At 40.1% G+C, this 24,087-nt stretch overlaps 1 protein-coding gene across 2 annotated transcripts; it reads left to right on the plus strand.

Annotated features, from left to right (window-relative positions):
• Positions 1 to 4,190: 4,190 nt before the first annotated feature.
• CHRNA6 (cholinergic receptor nicotinic alpha 6 subunit) lies at positions 4,191 to 20,274 on the plus strand. Of its 2 annotated transcripts, XM_049866096.1 has the most exons (6): positions 4,191 to 4,269; positions 5,990 to 6,129; positions 16,082 to 16,126; positions 17,517 to 17,626; positions 17,727 to 18,705; positions 20,143 to 20,274. In XM_049866096.1, exons 1-6 carry the CDS (start codon positions 4,191 to 4,193, stop codon positions 20,272 to 20,274), a joined length of 1,485 nt encoding a protein of 494 aa, XP_049722053.1. The 2 variants fall into 2 exon arrangements, with proteins under 2 accessions (XP_049722053.1, XP_049722054.1); XM_049866097.1 differs by lacking the exon at positions 16,082 to 16,126.
• Positions 20,275 to 24,087: the final 3,813 nt, after the last annotated feature.

Consider the following 24,087-nt stretch of genomic DNA (forward strand, 5'->3'; position numbering starts at 1 on the left):
ATAGTCTCAGGGGTTCCCCAGGTCTCTGCTGGTTCAGTAAATCTGTGCTTTTTAAAATAAGATTTTGAGTTTTGTTCTACAATTTTCACCATTCTATCTGGGACCATCTATTGTGGCCCTGGTCAGAATGGATGGTAGTTGTAGCCAGGCACCATCTAGTTCTACTTGTCTCTGGATATGTGAGGCTGTGGTTCATGTAGGCAACTGGTCCTATAGGCTGGTTTCTCCTTTGAGTCTTTGGTTTCCTTCTTTCTCTTTTGCTCCAGATGAGTAGAGACCATTAGTTGTATCTTAGATGCATACTCACAAGCTTTTAAGACCCCAGATGCTACTTACCAAACTAGGATATAGAACATAAACTTTGTAGCCTATGTTGTGCCAATTGACCAAGATATCCCTCGAGACCATAGTCCTAAGCCTTCAAACTCAGTAAACCAACCTGCAAAGTATTTGGTTATGTCTGGGATGTGTCCATGACTGTGCCTCCTATGTGCTTTTATATGTATGGATATAGGTGCAGCACTCACAAACATGTATACGGATAAGTGTGTGCCCAAATATATACCCACATACACCTTCCTATACACATGTAAGTCAGAATTGACTCGACGGCAATGGGTTTGGTTTTTTGGTTTATACGCATATAGCCACATTGGCTGCAGCAATGGGCTCAAACACAGCAACAATTGTGAGAATGGTTCAGGACAGGCAGTGTTTCATTCTGTTGTACATAAGGTTCCTATGAATTGGAACTGACTCACCAACTCAATGGCACCTAACAACAACAATAACGTACACATATATGTATACATGTCTAAGTAACTACTCATGTATTTTTAGTTATTACTGTTGTTGTTGCCAAATTGTATGTTATAGCATTTTCCAATAATGTCACTTATTCTTGTGTATTTCTAAGTGTCATCCTTTACCTTGGTTAAGTTGTACTCACTTCGCTGATATTTGGTGTTGCCTTTCCCATCACCAACACTAACAAGTGTCTATTGTCTAGAGAGTGATTCTCCCCCATCCCTCTCCCATCCACAGTAGCCACCAAAGAATGTTGGATAAGGGTTTCAATCTCCCCACAACCCTGCCAGCATTTGTTGTTGTTGTTTTATCATTCCCATTTTTGCAGGAATGAGATGATATCTCATTGTAGTTTTGATTTGCTCCTGATAGCTAATGATTGTGAACACCTTTTCATGTGTTTGTTGGCCACTTGGATGTCCTCTTTGGTGAAGTGTCTGTTCATGTTCTTTGCCTATTTTTTAATTGGATTGTTTATCTTTTTGTTGTTGAGTTGTTGAGGTTTTCTATGTATTTTAGAGATCAGACCCTTATCAGATGTATCATGCTCAAGGATTTTTTTCCAAACTGTAGGTTTTCTTTTTACCCTCTTGATAAAGTTTTTTTATGAGCCTAAGTATTTAATTTTTAATAGGCCTCGGTTACCTAATTTGTCTTCTGTTGCTTGTGCATTTGTAGTTGTGTTTGGTAATCTATAACTGAAAACAATTAGGTCCCATAGCTTTTATTCTACATTATCTTCCAGGAACTTTATAGTTTTAACTTTAACATTTAGGTCTTCAATCCATTTTGGGTTAGTTTTTGTGTGTGGTGTTAGACATGGTTCCTGTTTCAAGTTTGCTCATTGTGTGTGTGTATTTGCTTATAACTACTATCTTGGCAATTTCCAATAAGAGTTTGAATCAGGATATAAACCCATAATTCAGTTATAAAACTCTTAGGAATTTTTTCTGATGGCGGGGGCATAGTTTAAATGTTTTCTTTGAATAAGAGAGTGTATTCCTTTTACAAGCACTTAAAAATAAATCTTTCCAACAAGTTCAGGCCTTGAGAGTTATTTAATTGTGTTACTTATTTGTAGTGGTAAGACAGTGAGTAGAAATCACATGTAAAATTGGGTGGGGAGAGAGTAAATGATTTATGTTACCAAATTTGATCACATTTTTTTTGATGAGGACAAAGCTCAAGGAGTTTATATCACTTGCCCAACGGAGGTAAGCGTCAGGGTCAGAATCCAAATCTACGTGTGTTGAACTTCAAAGTCCATATTCTTTCCCCCGCAGTCTGCACTTCTGCGATCTCCACTCCTAGTAGCTCCCATTCTTCCACTCCCTATCCTTGACAGAAAGGAACAGATTTGTGGGGATCCTGGGAGAAAGAAGGGTTGACTATTGCTGCATCCTGACGTTTACTCCTCTGGGCTGGTAGGCTGATGAGAAGGACATTCAGGTATGGGATAAAACAAAAGATGTGAACCAACAGCTTTCTTCAAAGACTGTACCATTTATCTAGCAGAGAGTATGAAGAACAAGCCAATTAAAACCTGAGCAAGGGAAACTATTGTTGGTGTTGGTGCTTTGGAAAGCAGAAAATTTGATTTGGGTTTTACCTTAAAAACTAGGGAGTCATTGCCCCATTTTGGGGTGTGAGGCAGCATTTTACCCATCATGGATTCCAGTGTTATCCCCTTCCTTTTTCTTTATATCGCCTTAGTTTCTTTCCAAACTCCACAGAACGCATCAGCACGGGACAAAAACCCATCTGCTAAGGGGAGAACTTGAGTACCATCTTTAATATCTGAAATGTTTGATCTAAGTTTTGTTGTTGTTGTTCTTAGCTGCTGTCCAGTCAGCCCCCAACTCATGGCAGCCCCATGCACAATGGAACAAAATGCCGCCTGGTCCTGCACCATCTTCACAATGGGTTGTGGATCAAACTGTTGTGACCCATAGGATTTTCACTGGTTGATTTTTGGAAGTAGATACCAGGTCTTTCTACCTAGTCTGTCTTAGTCTAGAAGCTCTGTTGATAGTTGTTCAGCGTCATAGCAACACACAAGCCTTCACTGAAGGTGCACTGACCAGGAATTGAACTGGAGTCTTCCGCATGAAAGGCAAGAATTCTACCACTGAACCACCACTGCCCCCTCTTACGCCACGGTCTAACTTTGGTGCTAAATAAATGTTAGTTCCCCTTTCATTCCCTCAAAAGATGTGAGGTGAATAGAATTTTGAGGGAAGTTGTTTGTCTGAACTCTGTACGTTTGCAAAGTGCTGTATAGAATGTTTAGATGGGGAGGCTCTGAGAACATCATCTTTGGGTCCAACTGTCTTTAACCAACGGCAAGATGTGATCAGACGGCCCAGTCAACCAGAATGCTATTGACACTGAACTTAAGGAGGAAAGAGGAAAATTACAAGAAAACCAATTGATGAAAATGATATTTAAATAACCATAAATATGCCCAGGTAGCATCCTGCGTTCAGTACCCATTCCTCTTGTTCTCCTACATCTCATTCTCCAGTCCTGGATGGTAACCACTGACACTCAGAAAGACAGGGCACTGGACGCTCTGGAGTCAGCAAAAACCAGATTAATTCTTTTCTTTCCAAACTGTGCCTACTAAGATAGGAAAGTAGACTCGTATTTTAGGAAGTTGTTTTTTACAAAAAGGATTTTCTGGCTAAGCCTTGATTAACCAGAGAGCTCACTAGTTGGAATACAGTATTTGGGACCTGGTATTTTTTTTATATGCCTTACCTAAGGACCCCCTGGTGCGCAGTAGTTAAGTGCTTGGTTGTGGTTCAAACCCACTCAGTGGCTCCATAGAAGACCTGGCGATCTGCTCCAGTAAAAATTGTCGCCTAGGAAACCTTATGGGGTAGTTCTCCTCTGCCATATTGGTGCTATGAGTCAGTATTGACTCAATGGCACACGACAACAAAATATGCCTTACTTATAGTTGGCGCTCAGTAATGTGTGTATTCTTCCAAGGACTATGGTGGAGACTTGCAGAAATATATATGAAGCCATGGAAATGGTTTCCGTCCTCCCTCACTCCAAATCTAGGTGTGTCCTGCCTCTCATTCCCTTGCTGCTTTGCTTCACCATTCTCGCATGAAAAGAGATCTAAGGTGACAGGAGATGTGATGAGTCATCTGACATCAGATTAAGTCCCTTTTCATTTGCCGTTTATGCCTGCCTCAGTCTCTGCTACGGGAACAACCGTGTATGTTTCGTGGATGTTTTTTAATTTGCAGAAGACGCAAATGGATTGCAGTGAGACTCTGATGATTTAAAGGTCTGATGCGTGTAGCTGTCTGATAGCTCTTTGTTTTCCACACTTCTTTGCCTAGAAAAAGAAATCAAAGTGTGTTTTAATCATGCTGACCAGCAAGGGTGAGGAATTCCTTCACTTTGCTGTGTGTCTCTGGTTGTGTGTATTCATATCTTTCTCTAAAGGTAGGTTTTATTTCTGCTTTATCTCATATTCCCTTTTTAGTTCTATGTGTTTACGCTTTTAGTTGTGTTTGAATGAGCAGATATGAAATATTCTATAGATAAATACGTAAAGCCGTGGCCTAAGAATGACCACTGTTACAACTGCTAATAAATCTATCTGATTTTTACTAGTTAGGTTTAAGTTGTAAGATGACTTTTTTTTGGGGGGGGGGAGGACAATAAAACATATTATAAACCATGTTTTATTTTCTCTTCCCAATTAAAAATGGTAATCATAAGAATAACATAGTTTTCTATTTGTCTCTGCTATGAATGTATTTAACTTATTTATTTCTAGTTGTATTTAATATTTTTTTCCAAAACTGTGATTTTATTTATTAGCTGTGCTGTTACTCAGTGTATAAACCCTGCCACTTTGCAGATAATCATCTTTGTTTCAGGAAACATGTCATATTATTATGCTGAAGTGTACCCTAAAAGAAAGATCATTCATTTTCAAAATTAAGACTTAAAAAGGATCTGCTGAACGTAACTTCACTCCCATGGGCTGGTAGGTTTGCAGGGAACTTGCTCTTTAAGACCCATGAGGGATTTTCCTAAAATGTCTCAAAGTGAAAAAAAAAAAAGAGTAATGGCATGAATTTTTTTTGTCTAATACTCTTTTGTCTAGAAATAGTTTATCATTATTAATTATGATAGCAAGATGATATTTTATATTTAAAACATCTTTCGTGCTGAAATCCCAGAGTTTCCAAATGCTTTTGTCAATCAGCTCTTTCTCTTTAGCAGACAGCTATCCTTTTTCATTTTTGCTTGATGAGCCTTTCAATCCCTTTAATTTTTTTTTTTTCTTTCAAGGTGTAAATCTCTTTGGGAAATTTGTGGAATACTATTTCAGGTGTCAAAGTTGAATTTTATAAAGGAAAATGCAGAGGGGGTATTAATAAAAATGAATTATGTCAAAGGAAGGTAACCTACTTTTAAAGTATTTTTGAAAAAATACAAAGAGATATGCATTGAAATATTGTCTAGCATGCAAAGACTGAACATGCTCTTATCTCAGAACAAATTTTGAATTATTTAAAAAATATTTTAAGTAAATTTGCTTTAAAACTTGCATGCTCACAGATTTCCAAATTAACTAAATTTCAAAGTTGGTTTTAAAAACGAAGATCTCTTGTTAAGACCTGAGTGAAATTACTAGCCATTTCAGTTTGCTTTTAGAAGGTTCCCCAGCAAAGCACCTTGCTGGTTTTAGAAACGGAGGCCAGTCAGATCAGTATTTTAGACAAAAAAGGGCAAGACTTTTCTATAAACACCAGAAGACTTCTAGTCCGATCAGTTCAATTGCAAGTTACATTTAGTGACATTAGTAAGAATTCCAAGGCTTGTCTCTATCCCTTTACATTTGTGGTGTATTAGACTTGTAAAAGTGCTCTTAAGATGATATTTGATTATCACACTAGTCATGTGGTGTAGGCATTATGATTACCATCCCTGTCCTAAAGGTGAACAACTGAGGCTCAGAGAGGTAAGGTGGAATCAGTGCAAGTGGAAGCATGAACAGGTAAAGAGAGAGAGAGAGCGTGCAGGGGAGGGGATGCTCCAGTGGTCTGGACGCCCCACTTCCCCTGTTACTGAAAACTAAGCATGGCAGACCCAGCCTGGCCTGCCTGCAACCTCTGCTTCTCTAACTCTTTCTTCAATTTGGTCAATGCAGGTTGTGCAGGCTGTGCGTCTGAGGAGAGACTCTTTCACAAGCTATTCTTTCATTATAACCAGTTCATCAGGCCTGTGGAAAATGTTTCTGATCCTGTCACGGTGCATTTTGAAGTGGCCATTACACAGCTGGCCAATGTGGTGAGTGTGTATTGGCAAGGACCCCAAACTCTGAGGGAGTCAGAGCAAATTCCAAAGAGTGTCATGCTTTTTTGCATGTGGTAAATAAGGGAATTTAAGAACTCCAACAAACAAATGAAAAATCTGTGTGGATGCTGGCTCCTTCAAAGCAGTCCTCTTGGAAGGGAGACACCGTCCTCAATGGTACTGTAATTGTTTGTGTTTAGGCAGTCCTTTTCTGGAACTATTTTCAGAACCAGTTTATGAAACAAAGAGGTGAAGGTAGGGTGGGGCGGAATACAAAGGGAGCAAACTTTATTGTGCATCTGTTATGCACCAGACACTGTGTTTACACTCAGGAGACAGAAGAAGCTCAGTTAAGTAACTTTCCCAAGGTCATAAATTAAAAAATGTGGAACCGAGATTTAAAGCCAGGCCTGTCCAGCTCCAAAGCTCATGATCTTTTTATTTCATAGAAAAATGATTTGCTTTGTAAATCTTCTGAGGAAAAATTCACTTTCTTTTTTATATGCAGTTCCATCCAGCCTTAAAAAACAGAGCATAGAAATTTCGAGGTTTTGTTTTCATTTGTTGCTATCATGTTCAAGAACAATTAGGACTCTTGAGTAATCTTTACTCTCTAGCTGCTGGGCAGGAAGACAGTAGGTCCTGGTGCTCTGACATAAAGCAGGGTTCTGGACTTCAAGCTTAGCATGGGAGGGGACAGGGCTGGCCTGAAGCTCAGGTTCTGGAACAAATTCCAGGAATAGGCAGGCTTAGGAATAAAGGAAATCTGAAGCATCCTTGAAAGGGGGTTACAGAGAGTTCCTGAGACAACAGAGCACAGAAGGAGGGAGCCCCTTTTATCATTTCCTCGCTAAGCCTCACCCCATGGATGGGGAAATAGTCCTCCTTCCTCCCAGACCTTGCCTGTGGGTAAAATGACTTCTTTAGGCATGCTTGGAGAAAATCTTTCATTACAGATGTGGAGTCAGGCTCCACCATGTTTCTCCAGTCAGGCTCCACCATGTTTCTCCAGTCAGGCTCCACCATGTTTCTGCACTCTGTGTTTGCCAGTGACTAGGCTGACCCTGGTCTGAGTCCAGCTTTTTCTGTGGGAGACACTGTTTCCCTGCCCTGGCTCACTGGGGCTGGCTATCATGACGGGTGGAATCTTCATGGGTCTACCAGGGCAGGGAATGGTAAAATACAGTCGAACTCCAAGAGGGGGAGACAACTGTAGTTGGAGAGTACCTTATAGATGGCCTCCGTCAACTCAAAGGCCTCAGCCAGTGGTCCTCTACCTTCTGGCCGCAGGCTGGAGGTGTGTATAAAACCCAAACCAAACCCACTGCCGTTAAATCGATTCCGACTCATAGTGACCCTATAGGACAGAGTAGAACTGCCTCACAGAGTTTCCAAGGAGTGCCTGGTGGATTCAAACTGTCGACATTTTGGTTAGAAACTGTAGCATTTAACCACTATGCCACCAGGGTTTCCAAGAAGTGTATACATACTGATTAAAACAAACAAACAAAAAAAAACAGATGTTTTCTCTCACCCAGATAGGCCCACTCATTCCTTCAATAAATATTTGTTTAGTGTCTACTGTGACTATCCTTAATCCCAATAGCTCAGTACTGGTTATCTGTCTCATACTGGCATGGAAGCTATACTTTCTACTAATGAAGAACTGAAGTGAGTTTTATCTAAAGTCTGTGAGGGTGAGTTTCCTTCAAATCCCTGAGTGATAAACCCTTTCAGGGCATTATTCTGAAGATGACGGGTGATGCACTGCTGACTGCAAATTTCGGGCAAAATCTGGAGCCTGACTTAGGGACTGTATTAGCTGGAAATTCCATTTGGCTGCAAGTAACAGAGATAAAAAAGATAACACAGCTTAAGGAAAATAAGTTTATTTCTTTTTCATAACAGAAATTGAAAGGTTAACAGTGAAGGACTGATAAGGTGGCTTCATAGTGTTAGCAGTTGAGCCACTGTGCTTGGTTGCTCAGGTTGTGCACTCCACAGCTCCAGGGCATGTCATTCACATGGACTATGATGATAAAAGCGTAAACCATACTTAGGCAAACCTACAGAGACAGAAAGTAGATTCATGGTTTAAGGCTATGAAAATGAAATGAGATGAGGAATGCCTGCTTCCAATGCAGGCATTTGGTGCTATATATTTCCCTCTCGGTGCTGCTTTAGCTGTATCCCACATATACTGATAGGTTGTGTTTTTATTTTCATTCAATTCTATGTATTTATTTATTTTGTAAATTTTCTTTGAGGCTTCTTTGACCCATGGATTATTTAGAAGTGTATTTTTTAATTTCCAGAGCTCTGGTGGCCCAGTGGTTAAGAGCTCAGCTGCTAACCAAAAGGTCGGCAGTTCAAATCCACCAGCTGCTCCTTGGAAACCCTATGAGGCAGTTCTACTCTGTCCTATAGGGTCGCTATGAATCCTAATTGACTTGATGGCAACATGTTTGGTTTTTGTTTTTAATTTCCATGTGTTCAGAGATTTTCCCACTATCTTTGTGTTATTGATTTCTAGTTTAATTCCATTATGATCAGAGAATATACTATGCTTTAAATTCTTCTAAATTTGTTGAGGTTTGTTTTATTGTCCAGGAAATGGTCTATCTTGATTTAATGTTCCATGGGCACTTATAAAAAAACATGTATTCTGCTATTTTTGAGTGGCGGGTTCTGTATATGTCAATTAGATCCTATTGGTTATCCTCTTCAGATATTATATGTATTTGCCGATTTTCTGTTAGCAGTTTTATCACTTGCAGGGGGCAGGCTGTTGAAGTCCAGAACTATAATTAGAGATTTATCTTTTTTTCTTTCAGCTTTTGCTTCATGTATTTTGATGCTCTGTGTACACATTTAGGATTGTTATGTTTCCTGGTGGATTGATCCTATTTTATTAAGTAATGTCCCTTTTCATTGCTAAATTTTTTTTCTTCTGAAGTCTACTTTGTCAGATAATAATATAGCCATTCCTTTTTTTAGTAATAACTTTATTGAGACATAATTCATATGTTACACGATTCACCCCTAAGAACCACTTTCTGTCTCTCTAGATTTGTCTATTCTGGACTTTTCCATAAATGCAACCATACAATATGTGGTCTTTTGTGATTGACTTCTTTACTTAAAATAACGTTTTTAAGATTCACCCATGCTGGAGCATGTAACAGTACTTCATTTCCTTTTATTGACAAAAAATATTCCATTGTAAGGTTCTCCATTTTTTTATCATTAATGTTTGCATGGTATATTCCATGCCTTTGTTTTCAACGTATCTATGTCATTGCATTTGAAGTGAATTTCTTGCAAAAAGCATGTAGTTGAGTCACTTTGTCCACACTGGAAGTCTCAGGAAATATAGTTTAATTAACTAGGTGCATTGTTTCCCAGAAAAGGGAAGGTAAGTATTGGGCAGACAACTAGCAGTCTCTACCACGGGGACAGAGACAGAAATCAGGTGACCGTTTGTGGTTGCAGAAGATATGTTTACAGGGACTGGTGTGAATAGGGGCCCAGTGTTGAAGATGCAATGTACAATCTTGGTAAGGATGTCTGCAACCACCGAATTACTGTTAGGCCCATGCCATAGAGTTAGGTCAGAAGTGAAATGTAGGGTAGCTAAATTTGGAAGGGACCCATGAAAGTTGAAATTACCTCTAGTTCACTCAGGTTGGTATTTGGCCTAACCACAAATATTCCCAATGTTGGTATATTGGAGGCTACTGCTTCTCATGTGAGGTCACCAAAAGTCCCTGTGGACCATATTCATTGCCGTCACTGAGCCATGCTGAGCTATGGATGCACGGTCAGCACTCTCTTTTAGAAGACTGCTAGACCCTCCACTGCTGAGCCCCCAAGTTGGCCTTAGAGCTCCAGAGAGCCTACATGGAAGTGTCTGTTTGCTGCCCATGCAGAATAACCTTGGCCATGATGTTTTCTGGTCTCCAAGTGTAGGAGCATGTCCACTGTCTCCCACACAGAGATCCAAGACAAAGCCCCTGCCCATTGTTTTTGATGGCTTGTCATATCTGAAATAACAAGTGTAAAGCCCTTATAAAACGCAACCCATCTAGACTTTTTGATCTGAGAATCTCAGTCTGTTGCTGAGTCCATTTGAAATTGTAACTCAAACTCTTTAATGTGGCCTGGTGTCAACCAAATTATTTTCTCAAGAAAAAGACACATGGTGATGGTTCCAGGAACGTGAGATGGTATTATGAGTCTCTGGCCTCCTCCAGATGGGCTGTATTATAGCAGAGTCCATAGTCATTGGTGTAGTCTAGAAGTGGATGGAGAATAAGACTCGCCAGACCATATCCTGATCCATAAAGTTGGCCGACACCCCTGAAGGTGTCTACACTTTCACGGACAGGTCTATACTACCTGGGCCTTTACCACATAAAGCTTTACCAGCTTGTGAAAGCGTGGGTGGGGAGATAGAGATACTGCCAGGAAGGTATTGCCAGCTGATTTCAATTCTATGAACACAGTACACCAGTTCAGACAGTTTACAGAGCTTGGAAGATGGTCAGAGGCTTATGCCAGTTACCTCTGAGACTTTCCAGGAACCAAGATTGCAGAACTAGTCCATTCCTGACAGACAGCTAATAGATTTATTGAAATGGCCCCTGCTGTAATCTATAGAAATCAAGATGACCCTCTTATGGTCAGAAGGCACTGACCTGAGACTTGGGTAATTTTAAAGCCATGTACTGCTTGGCCTATATAGAAGTATACTCCACTTCTTTGCTCACCCCTCCAAGTAGGAAACCTTAAATGTAACTTCTTTTGCTGACCTTTTTAAATCCTGGGACTTACCATGGCTTGACACAAACCCATTTGAAGGAGAAGCTAGGCAAAGTCTTCAGAAGCTACCTAGTGTTCCAGGAGAATTAGCAACCAGAATGGGGTGGCATAGGTGGAGTACTGCAGAGAGGCTTATTGAACCAGGGCAGTCTGGCATCTGAGCCCTAACACAGCTCCCTTAGCCACAATTGAGCTGCTGTATACTGGAGGGTGCTCTTGTGTCTTGGGAAGCAAGCTAGGCTGAGTAGGCTTTTGGAATCCACTACTAGTCACTGGGTATCCATCAACACCCTCCACAGGATATGTTGTAAGGCTGCTGATGGCTCTGGGTGTGTCTTCAGTAGCTCTCCCACTGAGAGTTAGTAGCTACTTAGGAATTCATTATATCTGGGATATTGGCCTGGAATACTCTTCCTCCAAATAGCCCCATGATTCTTCAGGACATTTAGGCATCTGCTTAAACATCACCTCCTTAGAGAAGACTTCTTTGGCCATTCTGTCTGAAATAGATTTGTGTGAATGTGTGTGTATGCACATACATACATACACACACACACACCACTCTATCCCTCTTCGTGTTTCTTCATAGGACTTATCAGTATATAACATTATCTATCTGGAGCCCTGATGATGCAGTGGTTAAGAGCTGGGCTCCAAACCAAAAGGTCGGCAGTTCAAATCCACCAGCTGCTTCTTGGGAACCATATTGGGCAGTTCTACTGTGTCCTACAGGGTGGCTATGAGCCAGAATCGACTCCACGGCAACAGGTTTTGGTTTTGGATTTTATCTATTTACACACCAACCATTAATGCCAAAGATGAAGAAATTGAAGATTTTTACTAACTTCTGCAGTCTGAAATTGATCAAACATGCAATCAAGAAGCATTGATAATTATTGGTGTTTGGAATGCAGAAGTTGAAAACGAAGAAAGATTAGTAACTGGAAAATGTGGCCTTGGTGATAGAAATGATGCTGGAGATTGCATGATAGAATTTTGCAAGATCAACAACTTATTCATTGCAAACACCTTTTTTCAGCAACATAAACAGTGACTGCACAAGTGGACCAGGCCAGACGGAATACACAGGAATGAAATCGACTACATCTGTGGAAAGAGACGATGAAGAATCTCCATATCACTAGTCAGAAAAAGTCTAGGGGCCAAAAGTGGAACAGACCATCAATTGCTCATACACAAATTCAAGTTGAAGCTGAAGAAAATTAAAACAAGTCCATGAAAGCCAAAGTATGACCTTGAGTATATCCCACCTGAATTTAGAGACCGTTTCAAGAACAGATTTAACACATTGAGCAGTAATGACTGAAGACCAGACGAGTTGTGAAATGACATCAAGGACAGCATACATGAAGAAAGCAAGAGGTCATTAAAAAGGCAGGAAAGAAAGAAAAGACCAAAGTGGATGTCAGAAGAGACTCTGAAAGTTGCTCTTGAATGTTGAGCAGCTAAAGTGAAAGGAAGAAATGGTGAAGTAAAAGAGCTGAACAGAAGATTTCAAAGGGTGGCTCAAGAAGACGAAGTATTATAACGAAATGTGCAAAGACCTGGAGACAGAAAACCAAAGGGGAAGAACACGCTCAGTATTTCTCAACCTGAAAGAAGTGAAGAAAAAATACAGGCCTCGAGTTGCAATATTGAAGGATTCTATGGGCAAAATGGAGCCCTGGTGGCACAACAGTTGAGTTTGGCTGCTAATTAAAAGGTCGGCCGTTCGAATCCACCAGCCACTCCCCAGAAACCCTATAAGGCAGTTCTTCTCTGACCTATAGGGCAACTATGAATTGGAATCAACTCTTTGGCAATGGGTTTTGTTTTTTTTTTTTATGTGGGCAAAATATCGAACAATGCAGGAAGCACCAAAAGAAGATGGAAGGAACACACAGAGTCACTATTCCAAAAAGAATTGGTTGACGTTCAACCATTTCAAGAGGTAGTATATGATCAGAACCAATGGTATTAAAGGAAGAAGTCCAAGCTTCACTGAAAACATTGTCAAAAACAAGTCTCCAAAATTGATGGAATACCAACTGAGATGTTTCAACGAACAGATGTAATGATGGACGCACTTACTCATCTATGCCAAGGAATTTGGAAGACAGCTACCCGGCCAACCAACTGGAAGAGATCCATAGTTGTGCCCATTCCAAAGAAAGGGGATCCAAAAGAATGTGAAAATTATCAAATAATTTCATTAATACCACACACAAGTAAAATTTTGCTGAAGATAATTAAAAAACTGTTGCAGCAGTACATTGACAGGGAACTATAAAAATTCAAGCCAGATTCAGAAAATGTACAATAAGGGATATCATTTTTAATGCCAGATGGACCTTGGCTGAAAGCAGAGAATACCAGAAAGATGTTAACCTGTGTTTTATTGACTATGCAAAAGCATTCCACTGTGTGGATCATAACAAATTATGGATAATATTGCTAAGAATGTGAATTCCAGAGTACTTAATTGTGCTCATGAGGAACCTGTACACAGACCAAGAGGCGTGGTTTGAATAAAACAAGAGCCTACCGCGTTGTTTAAAACGAGGAAAGGGGTGCTTCAGGGTTGTATCCTTTCACTATATTTATTCAATCTGTATGCTGAAAAAATAATTCAAAAAACACCCTGGTGGCGTAGTGGTTAAGTGCTATATGGCTGCTAACCTAAGGGTTGGCAGTTCGAATCTGCCAGGTGCTCCTTGGAAACTCTATGGGGCAGTTCTACTCTACAGGGTCACTATGATTCGGAATCGACTTGATGGGACTGGGTTTAGTTTTTGGTGTTTTACGAAAAGAATCAGGATCACAGCATCAGGATCAGAGGGAGACTCATTAACAACACTACGGATTGACATAGTGGCTACAACAATGGGTTCAAACATAGCAATGATTGTGAGGATGGCACAGGGCTAGGCAGTGTTTTGTTCTGTTGTACATAGGATCACTGAGTCGTCACTAGCAAGCAAGATGACACAATCTTGCTTGCTGAAAGTGAAAAGAACTTGAGGCACTTACTGATGAAATTACACCTCAAAATAAAAAACCAAAAATCTTCACAACTGGACCAATAAGCAACATCATGATAATGGAGAAAATATCGAAGTTGTCAAGAAATTTATTTTTCTTGGATCCACAATCAATCCCCACAGAAGCAGCAATCAAGAAATCAAATGATGTATTGCATTGGGCAAACTGCTCCAAAAGACCTCTTTACGGTATTCAAAAGCAAAGATGTCATCTTGAGGACTAAGGTACGTCTAACCCAAGCCATGCTATTTTCAATCATGTCATATGCACGCGAAAGCTCAACAATGAAGAAGGAAGACCAAAGAAGACTGATGCATTTGAATTATGGTCTTTGTGAAGAATATTGAATATACCAGGGACTGCCAAAAGAACAAACAAATCTGTCTTGGAAGAAGTCCAGCCAGAATGCTCCTTAGAAGGAAGGATGGTGAGACTTCATTTCCTGTACTTTGGACATGTGATAAGGAGGGACCAGTCCCTGGAGAAGGACATCATGCTTGGTAAAGTAGAGAGTGAGTCAAAAGAAAGAAGACCTCAACGAGATGGATTGACATAGTGACTACAACAATGGGTTCAAACATAGCAATGATTGTGAAGATGGCACAGGGCTAGGCAGTGTTTTGTTCTGTTGTACATAGGATCACTGAGTCGAAATCGACTCAATGGTACCTAACAACAACATCTATTGTATTTCCATCTATATTATGTAATATACTATATTATATATCTGGTATTAATTTTCTGTCCTCAACTAACAGCTAGGACCTGTAAAGGGGCCACCCTGTTTACTGTTCTATCCCCAGCCTTGATAGAGCACATAGTAGGTTGTTGTTCGGTGCCATCAAGTTGGTCCTGACTCATAGCAACCCCATGTACAAAAAAATGAAACGCTGCCCAGTGCAGCCACTGTGTCAGTCCATCTCATTGAGGGTTCTTCCTCTCTTTTGCTGACCCTTTACTTTACCAAGCATGGTAGGTACTCAATAAATATTGTGAAATAAATGATTAAAATAGTCAGAGGAGGCTTGAATGGAAGTGTGAAATGCATTGTTGGGTAAGTGGTACAATCTAGCTGTAAACTAGCTAGCACTTTAAGGTGGGGTCCTTGTGCAAATGGACTCAGGACTCAGATCCTAGAGAGTCTTGAGGCATAGTTGAGGATGGCAGTTTTTGGGAGGTGGAAAAGAAAGCAGCAAGAACAGTGAACTGGGTTTGAATATCTATCACCATCTGCAATATTTCCCTTCCTTCCTTTGCACCCTCTCTCTTTTCTTTCTTCTTTTCTGTCATGGAATCAGAAACGTTTATGGGATGAGGTGATCAGGAAAGCCTTCACAGAAGAAATGAGACTTAAACCAGCTTCGAAAGCCATGTTTCCTTTCAACATCAACATGGTTGGACCATGTCATGGATTGAATTGTGTCCCCCCAAAATATGTGTATCAGTTTGTCTATGCCTTGATTCCCAGTATTGTGTGATTGTCCACCATTTTGCCATCTGATATGATCCTATCACTATGATGTTAATGAGATGGATTAACGGCAGTTATGTTGATGAGATCTACAAGATTAGATGGTGTCTTAAGCCAATCTTTTTTGAGATATAAAAGAGAGAAGTGAACAGAGACATGGGGACCTCATACCACCAAGAAAGCAGTGCCAGGAGCACAGTGTGTCCTTTGGGGTTGCTATGCAGAGAAGCTCCTCAACCAGGGGAAGATTGATGACAAGGACCTTCCTTCAGAGCCAACAGAGAGAGAAAGACTTCCCCTGGAGCTGACGCCCTGAATTTGAACCTGTAGCCTACCAAACAATGAAAGAATAAATTTCTCTTTATTAAAGCCATCTACTTGTGGTATTTCTCTTATAGCAGCACTAGATGACTAGGACAGGCCACATTTGGAAATATTTTATTTCTGGTTGCATACTAAATACTTTTTATATATTGCGTTTTCACTCTTCTTGCTCTCCTCCATCAGCATGAGTAATTCATATTTGGCTCATTTTAGTTGTAATTCTTGTGCTGACGTCCACCTCTGTTAGCAAGCACCTTTGAGGCTAAAAATATTATTTCTTCTTCCCAGGATGAAGTAAACCAGATCATGGAAACCAATCTGTGGCTGCGTCATGTATGTGTCTGCATCATCTCTTCCTCTCTTTGAACTGTGTTACTCATGTATTAGCTTAATAATGTCTAATGGATAAAATGTACTAGCATTCCCTCTTTCCATCTCCAAGTTGTGACAGAGTATAAAATATTACCCATCCTGTCATCTCCAAAGCCTAAAATTCAGCTCTGGTAACAGATGGCTTGATAGAAGTTTCACAAATACAGAAACGTGGTGGCAAAAGTCTCTCTGACATAGACTCTGTCATTTCTCATTTCTGCTCTCAAGTTTCCTGTTTTTATCTGTAACTTGAACTCCAGAGTCAGACACTTGCCTGTTCTTTGATCTCTACTGCAAGAGGCCTAGGGAAGCCAGTAGCTCAGCACGAGAGCAAGTAGGTGCTAGTTCCACCAGGTGGCTTTTTTTTCAGTTATGCCATGTCTTCCTTTCCGTCTTAACCTTTACACAGACTTTTTGTCATACATGTCATCATACACTTGAACTACCATTTTGGTAAGAAAATAGGTTGCTATTCCAGGTTGAGTATTCTGTGGAACATGGAAATTGAGCCTGCAATCTCAGCCAACTAATTAATGATCAATAGGTAATTAGTTATCTAATTAAATATTTGCCAAAGTTAGCTCAGTTACCTAGCTCCCCACACTTCGTGGATTTAATCTCCCAAATTTTTTTTTTTTTAATTGTAGTTTAGATGACGGTTTACAGAACAAATCAGTTTCTCATCAGTTAGTACACATATCTTTCTATGACATTGGTTAACAACCCCATGACATGTCAACACATTCCCTTCTCAACCCTGAGTTCCCTATTACCAGCTTTCCTGTTCCTGCCCCAGGGCTGGTGACCCTTTAGTCTTGTTTCATTCCATGGGTCTGTTCAATCTTTGGCTGATGGACTAAACTCAGGAGTGACCTCATTACTGAGCTGAAAGGGTGTCCCGGGGCCATACTCTCAGGGTTTCTCCAGTCTCTGCCAGGCCAGCAAGTCTGGTCTTTCTTTTTGAGTTAGAATTTTTTCTACATTTTTCTCCAGCTCTGTCCAGCACCCTCTGTTGTAATCCCTGTTGAAACAGTCAATGGTAGTAGCCGGGCACCATCTAGTTGTACTGGACTCAGCCTTGGTAGAGGCCTGGTAGATATGATCCATTAGCCCTTTTGAACTAATCTTTCCCTTGTATCTTTAGTTTTCTTCATTCTTCCTTGCTCCCGAAAATCTACCAAACTTTTGGTAGAAACCAATGTATTCTTCAAAACTCACTCAAATTCAACTAGGTACAAATAACATTAAAAATTTTAAAACAAACAAACAAAAAATAAATGTTGAATCCACATAAAATTAACATTGGGAGAAAGTTACTAAGAAATTTTTAAATCACTTCTATTTCCTTTAGATCTGGAATGATTATAAATTGCGATGGGATCCAATGGAGTATGATGGCATTGAGACTCTTCGTATTCCTGTTGATAAGATTTGGAAGCCTGACATTGTTCTCTATAACAAGTATGGGTGTCTGACAGTCATTGCCTCTTTCCAAAGTTGTCTTTGATGCATGCTGACCAGCAAAGGGAGTGTTGCTGATGGTGTCTGATTTACTTTACAGTGCTGTTGGCGACTTCCAAGTGGAAGGCAAGACAAAAGCTCTTCTTAAATACGATGGCACGATAACCTGGACTCCACCAGCTATTTTTAAGAGTTCCTGTCCTATGGATATCACCTTCTTCCCTTTTGATCATCAAAATTGTTCCCTGAAATTTGGTTCCTGGACATATGACAAAGCTGAAATCGATCTTCTAATTATTGGCTCTAAAGTAGATATGAATGATTTTTGGGAAAATAGTGAATGGGAAATTGTTGATGCTTCCGGCTACAAGCATGACATAAAGTATAACTGTTGCGAAGAGATATACACAGATATAACCTATTCTTTTTACATTAGAAGACTGCCAATGTTTTATACTGTTAATCTGATTATCCCCTGTCTCTTTATTTCATTTCTAACTGTGTTGGTCTTTTATCTTCCTTCCGACTGTGGTGAAAAAGTGACACTTTGCATTTCGGTTCTGCTTTCTCTGACTGTGTTCTTGCTGGTCATCACAGAAACCATCCCGTCCACTTCTCTTGTGATCCCACTGGTAGGTGAGTACCTACTGTTCACCATGATCTTTGTCACCCTATCCATTGTGGTGACAGTCTTTGTGTTGAACATACACTATCGTACTCCAACCACACACACCATGCCCAAGTGGGTAAAGACAGTTTTCCTTCAGCTGTTACCCCAGATCCTGATGATGAGGAGGCCTCTGGACAAGATGAAGGAGACACGTTCTGATAAAAACCCCAAAGGTATTTCCAGTAAACCAACAAAAGTCAAGTTTGCTAACCACAGAGAGCCCAATCTTAAAGAGTGCTGCCATTGTAATAAAACAAGGGAGCTTACCACCACCAGCAAGAGAAGATTAAGTCATCGGCCTTTACAATGGATGACTGAAAATTTGGAGCACTCCCCTGAAGTTGAAGATGTGATTAACAGTGTTCATTTCATTGCAGAAAACATGAAGAACCAAAATGAAACAAAGGAGGTAAATACATGTCTCTTCTGGCCTGCCCAGTCTTCACCCTTAGCAGGCTTAGAGATACGTTATAGACATGGTCAGATTATAAGTGTGAGGTCTGTTTACAAGAGGCCGTCAGGCAGCTTTATTCTAAGGTCCGGCTTTCTTATTATGCAGCTATGTGTGGAGTGATGGGTTATACCTGGGTATAGGGTGGGGTAAGATATAGTACCAGGGTAAACTTCCATTTCCAGAAATTTTAACTCAAGTGGAATCTGGTTAAAATCAGCATTAAATGTGACCTTGGTTAACGAAACCAAGAACTGCTACACAAGAAACAATGGCAGATAGAAGGATGGAAAGAGAAAAGTTGCCCCCAGAAAGGAAGGAGAACAACTTGCAAGAGCAACTTGCAGTCTGAAGGTGGTGAGAAAAAGGTGGGAATGAATCTTCTGGCTGCTCTGATCCCACTCATTTTAAATGGGAAGAACTTGGGTGTTGAGTGAATGAGCCTCAGGGATATTTTTAGCACAAACTGTCAATACCATTTTCTCCCCTGCTGCCCAGAGTCTAACTACAGCTTCATGCTCCTATGCCCCAAAGAGAGAGCTCCAGAAAATCATGCCTATTATAGTTCCATACTATAAGGATGACTAGCTAAGGGCATCTGAAAATTTGTGCTAGGTGTTTGGGTTCGACCTCATACCACAGTTCCTGGCATCCCTATCTTCTAGTGAAGAGATGTTGTGAGACCCGAAGTCCACCCTCTTGGTGTGGGGAAGATGCTATGAATGCCTGTCACATGGAGGGAGGTGGGAGGTCATCAAGGGATGAGAAAGCCCAGAAAATGTGGAGTCTTCATAAACTCTAAGAGGGAGTTGCTATTGACTTAATTATCCCCAGATAGGGCTTTCAAGGCACAACCACAGAGCCTTAGCAGGAAGTTGGAAATTGAGAATTGGAAAGACATGACAAACGCAAGAAACTCTCCACAACTAACTTCCCTTTGAGGTCTGGAGGGTTGCCTATTCTTGATAAGGATTTCCTCAATTATACTCCCTGTCCTACCACCGTTTCTCCTCTCCTCTCATCCCCTGCCTCAAACCCATTTCCCAGACTTGCCAAGGGGCCAGGATACCTAGTTGGGCAAATCACAAGAGTAGAGATAGCTAAGCTTGAGAGTATTCCTTACAGTCAAGAAGTGTCCTTTGTGACCCACGGACTCATGAATTGTTTAGGTCTTCTGCATACTCTGTGCTCAACCATATGAGATACGTTTTTCCCTCAGACAAGACACAATTTCTCATGTGTACTATGTAGGGGACACAGGTTAACCAAAATAATACCAATATTTGTTTAAAAATGACCAGGGGAATCTTCTTTGAAAATGAAAAAGTTTGTTTATGAAACAAAGCATGTTTCCTTTGGTTTTGACTTAAAAATACTACTTTGTCTCCATTTCAGGTAGAAGATGACTGGAAATATGTGGCCATGGTGGTGGACAGAGTGTTTCTTTGGATATTTATCATTGTTTGTGTGTTTGGAACTTCAGGGCTATTTCTACAGCCACTACTTGGGAACACAGGAAAATCTTAAGATATATGGAACTTGCAACCACTTTGTTTTGTATTCCCTACCATAAGGAAAAAGACATAAAGCTTCCTACCCAAGTCCCCTATCTACCGAAGCCAATGACTAGATGGATAAATAGGATTGTGGAAGAGGAACCTGAATGCCTTCCTTTGTAGATGTTTTATAATGCAAGAGCCCAGAATGGCACCACTCCCAGGCTAAGAGTGTCAGGTCAGGCTTCTCCTGTCTGTATATGGGAGGCTTCCTGGGACATGAATGACCTGCAGTACAGTCAAACTGTGTAATTAACATCAAGATACACTAAGAAGAGGTTTATTGTACCTCCGGTTTATGCTGTTTATCAGTGTAATGACACATGCCAGCTGTGAAACTCTGGGACTGGGACCTTGCTGACATTTGCAGTGCCCGTGAACTATTATACCCTTGCTTTCCTGTGCATGCCTCTGTGATGATCCCCACACACGTCAGCATTTTTTGATAGATTCGTTGGTAAAAATAATACCAGATAATCAGTGTCTATCTTACCAGGGTATATTTAATTAGCATTCATCTGTCAAGAACCTTGATGGTAACCCAGCCCTGTGTTAGGCATTGCAAGGGTAATACAAATAGGTTCTGTCTCCACGCACTTGCAGCTTTTTAGGAAAAGTCATATATACAAGACCAGGCAGGTATCATGCAGGAATGTCACTAGGAGGAACAGATTACCTGATAAGCAAGGTAAGCACGTGCTCAGAGCATCAACAGAACAGGGACACCAGTTGTCAAAAGCAAAGACCCATAGATGCCAAGCAGACAGGATACAAGGAAAATTGAGAGCCACAGTGGAAGGGAACTGGCAGGGCACTAAATGATGAGGGCACCCACACTTTTTAATGGGAAATTGGTGAAAGTCAATTTTTCATTGTGGGAGATCAACAGAATTTTACATTGATTGTTGAAACAACTAAGTTCACAGACTCATTTTCTTTGTTGTAGAATATGTGAGAATGTTCTTTTTGTAGAAAATGTGGTGTATAGTGAAAATCTTAGTTCCTGTCACCCACTAAAAATTTTATAATCCAGTTCATCTCATTCCACTAAAATAGCATATGCCACTTTTGAGTTCAATCGCTAATATTATAGTCGCATTTAAAACACACACGCAGACACACGCACACATACGTGTATATATCTAACTCACATATCGTGTTTGAATGCATGAGTAGCAGAGGAGAGGATACCACAGATTATCAGTGCCCCTATAGGGCCCTTAAATGCCTTATCTGGCCCTGGTCACTAGAACAATCAAAATAAAAATGTTATATGATGTGCCCAGGCAAACCTAAACAACCTTGGTTGTGGGTTGAGAGAAGGTCTTCTTCTAGTCTTTTCCCTTCAATAGTTTCCATTTGTTCATTGTATCTGAGACTGAAAATAAAGTTATTTCTTCTGTAAGAAATTATGATCTTGTATCTTTTGGGACAATTCCTCTTCTGAGAGGGAGAACCTTCAGAATTCTGCTTTATCCACCCTAATTGCCTTATTTGTTGTTTAATTGCCTTATTTGTTGTATAAATATTACTATAACAATTTTAAAGGTTTATTTTAAAAGAGGGGGAAAAAAAGCTAATCTAGCACAGACACTTTCTTGTTTGCCTTTTCCCCTCCAGTGGTTGCCCATAAAAAATTTTACATTTCAATTTGACCTTTCAATTTTGTATTTTGCTTTTTTCTCAACATAGGTATCAGCAACACTTCTGCCACGTTGTTACCTAGTCCTGAAGTTTAATTTTTATGATTACACAATCCGTTGTGTTGATATTCAATAATTTCTCTTGCCACAATGTAAAGTCTTTCTCTTCTCTTTTCTTTGATAACGCACTCTCTAGCACCCCAGCCAGAAGTCTTGAATTGAATTACTCTGTTTTAAGATATTTTTACTCGTTATTTGTGATTGTAGTATCAGTATTTTATTTTACTGTCTTTACAGAGGACTGGTTGTTATTTAATACCTTTTTTTTCTTAACAGCCTGTGGGGGAAAACATGTATACCAGAACTAAATAAAAGAGATCGAATGATTTTATAGTATATTGTGTGGGAAAAGGCCACAAAGTCAGAATTTTAAAACAAGACTTTTAAGAACTACTTTGCAGGAAAATAGGAGAGTGCTTCCAGACAGGGGTGAGGAAAGCCTTATGCTAACTTCTTAACACATTCCTTTTTTAAAATAATTTATTTCATTTTTCTTATTGTTGTTGAGAATATACTCAGCAAAACATATACCAATTCAACAGTTTCTACATGTACAATTTAGTGGCATTGATTACATTCTTTGAGTTGTGCAACAATTCTCAACCTCCTTTTCTGAATCATTGCTCTCCCATTAACATAAATTCACTGCTCCGTAAGGAAAGGTTCATATCTAATCTTTTGAGTTGCTGTTGCCAATTTGATCCCTTATAGGTGGATCTTAAAAGAGCATAATCTTCAAGGCAGACATTCTTTACTAGTTAAACTAAAATATTGTTTAGTTTCAAGAAGACTTCAGGGAATATTTTTGGTTTAAGACTTAAAGATTATCAGGGTAACAGTTTTGAGGGTTCATCCAGCCTCCATGGCTCCAGAAAATCTGGATTCCATGAGAATTTGAAAATTTGTACTGTATTCCCCCCATTTGATCAGAATTCCTCAATAGAAGCTTTGATCAAAACTTTCAGTAATGGTAGTGGGGCACCATCCAGTTCTTCTGGTCTCATGACAAAGGAGGCAGTTGTTCATGGTGTGGCTACATATTCCATATTCTCTGTCTATTCCTGACTCTACTTCTTCCTCTGTTGCTCCAGGAGAATAGAGACCAATTGTTGTGCCTTGGATGGCTGCTTGCAAGTTTTTAAGACCCCAGGCACTACACAACAAACTAGGAGGTAGAACAAAAGCACTAAACCCTTAATACATTCTTCTTACTTGAGTATGCTTCAGACCTCCCAACCCACCCTTCCAGAAGCTGTTTAATGATCTATAAGACAGGAGGGTCTTGTACTCACAAGTAAACAAATTAATGACATACATTTTAAAAGAAGGAAAATAAGCATAAAACAGGGATGTAGAACAGGGATGATGGTAGTGCCTAAGATAATCTTAACAATTTTTCTCTTTTTTCTTTCTATTTCTCCTCTTGCAGCCTAAGCTGGGACCATCTCAGAGCATTCTGGTGGGCATATCTAATTCTACAACAAGCCAGGCTGCCCTGCCCTAGGGTGGGTAACCCTGCCTGGGTGTGCCACAATCCACCCCAATAGATATAGTGCTGCTTTAGGCTAGTTTTCCCAAACCTCAAGATTATGTCCACAAGGAGCAAAGAAATGCATGGTTTTTATTTTTGCTATTATTTTATTGGCATACTGAAAAGAAAATCTTAGTACAAAGAAGTAGCACGTGTCAGATTAAACATAAATGGTAGTCTCCATGGCTGTTCATTAAATGATTTATTTTTAACACATAGTAGTAGGTGCGACAGAGAAAGAATTATGACACAACCATAAGGCCCATCCTAGCATAAAAGTATTACTCTTTGAAAATTATAGTGTTCCAATGTGGCTGGTTAGAAACCACCTTTAAAGGGACCAAGGTCATTGGTGAGAGCCATTATGACTTTGCTGTGTTCTTTTATGGCAACAGGCTAAAAGAAAAACCAAACCCACTGCCTCAAGTCGATTCTGACTCATAGCAACCCTATAGGACAGAGTAGAACCGCCCAATAGAGTTTCCAAGGAGCAACAGACTAGATCACTAAATTTATCACTGGATACAATGGAGAGAACAGGTTGTCATCA

The sequence above is a fragment of the Elephas maximus genome, chromosome 22 (assembly GCF_024166365.1).
Source record: "Elephas maximus indicus isolate mEleMax1 chromosome 22, mEleMax1 primary haplotype, whole genome shotgun sequence".
NCBI lineage: Eukaryota > Metazoa > Chordata > Mammalia > Proboscidea > Elephantidae > Elephas > Elephas maximus.